Source organism: Rhagoletis pomonella, unplaced genomic scaffold, assembly GCF_013731165.1.
Source record: "Rhagoletis pomonella isolate Grant_MI unplaced genomic scaffold, Rhpom_1.0 Rhpom_scaffold_02820, whole genome shotgun sequence".
Taxonomy (NCBI): Eukaryota; Metazoa; Arthropoda; class Insecta; order Diptera; family Tephritidae; genus Rhagoletis; species Rhagoletis pomonella.
The window spans coordinates 9311-13147 of NW_023461373.1; the positions used below are offsets into that span (position 1 = coordinate 9311).

Below are 3837 nucleotides of genomic sequence, written 5' to 3' on the forward strand. Positions count from 1 at the left end.
TTATACCTTTTTAGCAATGAACAGGTAAGAAATTAAGGTACGGTCAATTACTGCTGCCAAATTTTATATTTCTCACATTTCAAGAGAATACGTTCACTCTCATTCTCTCACAAATCCTTAAACACAAAGCGCAAAAAACTAGTAAAATAGCCCAAGTACGGGCGAAGCCGAACATTAAATACCCAGCGCACGTATTAGATATAGTTTTTTTCACCTTTCCGAAAACTGCCGTTACATGGTAAGTAGGGGTTGTTGTACCGCTAATTAAGACATTTTTGGTAGTATGTTCAGTTAGATTTAATGAGATAAGGTTATACATTTATAAGTGGGTTGTACCAAGTCCCTTTTCCAAAATTCCATAATAATATTAATTTTTTAGGGATTGTTGTGAGTATCAACTTTAAGTAAATTAGCGTCCTTAAATTTCAAGATATCGAAGATTCAGCATTTCTGAAATTTACCGTTATATGAAAAGTGGGAGTAACTTTAATTCGATTTCAAATATTTCCAACGTTTTGCCTTTAAGTGGCAAGTACAATGATTGTACCGAGTTTGGTACAAATTGATGGAAGGTTACATATGTGGTCATAAGTGGGCGTTGCTATGCCTATTTTCCAAACATCTTTTATGCAGATATTTTTTGCTAAAGAATAATTGCAAACATCAATTTTGAATAACTTAGCTTCAGTAGTTACTGATTTATCGAAGATTTCATATTTCCCTAAATAAATTTTTAAATTTTCAGCCGTTTGGTATGTTTACTAAGACCAACAACTGTGCCAAGTTGGGGAGAAATCGGTAAAGCGGTTACCGACATATACATATGGAGTCATAAGTGGGCGGGGCTACGCCCATTTTCCGAAAATGTATAATGTTCTTTGTTTTGCCCTAAAGATCATTGTAATCTGTCCTGGCGGAAAAGAAGCACACGTACCAAGTTTCGTTAAGATATATAAATTTTTTCTCGAGTTATCGTGTGTACAGCCAGACGGACGGACAGACAGGCACGGCTTAATCGATTTCTTTTTTAATTATGAGCCTTTATGTATACAAACAAAGTTATAATAGATACCCTTGTGCACTAGTGCGCTCTGGTATAACAAAACAACATATGTACATATGTAGATACACATATTCATGTATGCAGTCAAAAGAATATAAAAACTGAAAACTCACCTCAAGTTAACACCAGTACTTACACTTACATATTTTACAAAGAAATACATTAATATGTATGTATGTAAATAGTACGAGTCTACCTGTATCTATTCTGTGGTATTATTAAAACAAGTATTGAGATGTGGTTCAAGACAACGAACGAAGGCAAAAAGACGGAGAGCAAAATACCACGTCGGTACTTTGGATATGATCGTTTTAGGTTAGATACACCAATCGTGAGTATACTATCGTCAAGTGAGCAACGTTGATGCAATGACCGGATTTTTTGCCTTTTCGTTTAGTTGTCGGATTTTTGCGTTGTATTCGAACATACACAAACTTATACAGATAACTTGCGAACATCAGGTCATTCCATTGCGATCTAATCCATTAAGTTGCGCATTTTTGTATATGCGTGTGAAATGAAAGTGGGATCATTGAATATGTTACGAATCGACATATTTTCACTTCCCGTCTTACGGTCAACCGGTCAAAAGGAGCTGGCGATTTTTACTTGCATAGACACAACTCCAAATGCAAATTATTCGTGAAAATAAGCATACCACCGCATCCATATGCCTACATACATACATTCATAGCGGTTTATTAGTATCGACTTGTAAAAATTCTCATGTATTTGTGAAAATGAGCAAATTCTCGAACGGCGCCATTTTTTTTCGCCACAAAAATTTAAATTCCAGCCATCACACAATATCATGTAACAGTGCAGTGGAACAGCAAAATCGGAAAAGTGAATACGTACTGTAATTTCGGTAGGCGAAAGACGTTTTACTGAAAGGAGTTTTATAGCTTAACAAGAAAAAATATCTGAATAATACTTATTTTACGTATTTAAAAAGTTAAACAAACAACAAGGGATAAATGTATAATTAAAAATAATATGTGTGCATGTGCATGATAACCAACGTTTTTATATGTATACAAGTACCATCGCATATACATACGTATACATATGTAAATATATTGTGGAATGTATAAGTTTTTACATGAGAAGGAAAATAAAACCAAATATCTTAGGCAATCGCGAATGCAGTTGGAATGCAAAGAGATACCTAATTTAACTTTTGTATGTACATATGTATGCTTATATGTAAATACAATTAAAGTGTGTTCATGTATAAACGGTCAGGGTGGTGAAAATGTAAAGAAACGAATTGAATTAAGAACCACTTCAAGACCACCAAAACCAGAAAATCAACTTTGTTAACGTCTTTGTATGTATGACAAAACTTTACGTATACAATTCGCTTTATGTTTGAGTATCTGCATAAATTTTGCTGACACTTGTCTCTGTCTTACACACATTCATATAAGATATTTCTTTTTACACTTTATTTCTGTCAACGAGTGTCACCTAAAACTAAGGTTTATATGTAGTTCCACTAGGTTTGAATGCGCCTTTCATTATCTACATTTTATCGTAGTAAAAAGCTTACTAATCGTTAAAAATGAGTGATTCTACCCCAATTTGCCGATGTCGCGTACTTTATTTGGGTAGTGCCGTTCCGCGGCAAAGTAAGGATGGGCTACAAGGAATTCAAGAGCCCTTGAGAACTCTTTATCCTTCCGAAGGTGCGGTTGGTGCTAAAGGTATAGACTCATGGCTAAGTGTTTGGTCAAATGGAGTTCTACTTGAAAACGTTGATGAAAATTTAAAACAAATCACCCGATTTTTTCCTATTGAATCTCTGCACTACTGCGCGGCTGTACGACAAGTTTTAATACCAGAACGGGGAAATTCTAAGCCAGAACCAAAATTCTTACCACTTGACTCTCCATTCGCTCGAATGCCCCGCGTCCAACACCCACCAATATTTGCCGCTATTCTACGACGAACAACCGGCATCAAAGTCCTTGAATGTCACGTGTTTATTTGTAAACGAGAAGCTGCCGCGAATGCTCTAGTCAGATGTTGTTTTCATGCTTACGCCGATAATTCGTATGCCCGCCAATTGGAGTCTGGTAGTTCTGGGGGTGGTGTTGGCAGTAGTGTCTATGGAACGCTCAAAAGTGTCGTTGGAAGCAAATCGAATGGAGACTTAACACGTATCGAGATAACAAATGGTAATCATCACCACAAAGGCCCGTCTTCAAGCCAAGATGCATGGTGTTCTCGAGCTAGCAGTACAACCACCCTAAACAGTGTTGGGAGGCAGTCCAATGGACATACGTTCAATGGAACGAGTGACATTAGCTTGAATGGTGGAGGAAGCAATGGAAGTGCCGCTGAAGGTTACACATCTGTGAAAAATTGTAAGTAAAAAGTGTTTTAAACACACTTTAGATCTTCCCTAGTTTAAATAAATTTCGATTCGATCAGAGTACAGAGCAATTGTAGTTTATGAAGGGATTTGTGTATGTATATTAAACCACGTAAAAAATAATAAAAATCCAGCAATGCGACCGCAATCTGACTTAGAGTTTAGAAATGATCCTCCAGGAATATCCCCTCATACGACATTTGTAAGAGGTCGCGCATCGAGGGTTTATTTTTCCCATATGATTTACACGTAAGAAAATACGTTACTACATTGATTACATGTCATTTAAATATTATGCATGCCCAGATTAAATTCCAAAAAAAAATTTGGTAATTACTAGATTTGACTCAAACAGGGCAAGCGACTAAAAAGGATAATCTCAGAATTTAAAGAATCT

At 36.1% G+C, this 3837-nt stretch overlaps 1 protein-coding gene across 1 annotated transcript; it reads left to right on the plus strand.

The window, feature by feature from the left end:
* Positions 1–1379: 1379 nt before the first annotated feature.
* On the plus strand, positions 1380–3432 carry LOC118753755 (the record flags this gene model as incomplete). The annotated part of the gene is made up of 2 exons (XM_036488633.1): positions 1380–1931; positions 2557–3432. A coding segment is annotated over exon 2 (805 nt), but the record flags the coding sequence as incomplete, so codon positions are not given.
* Between the last annotated feature and the right edge of the window lie 405 nt (positions 3433–3837).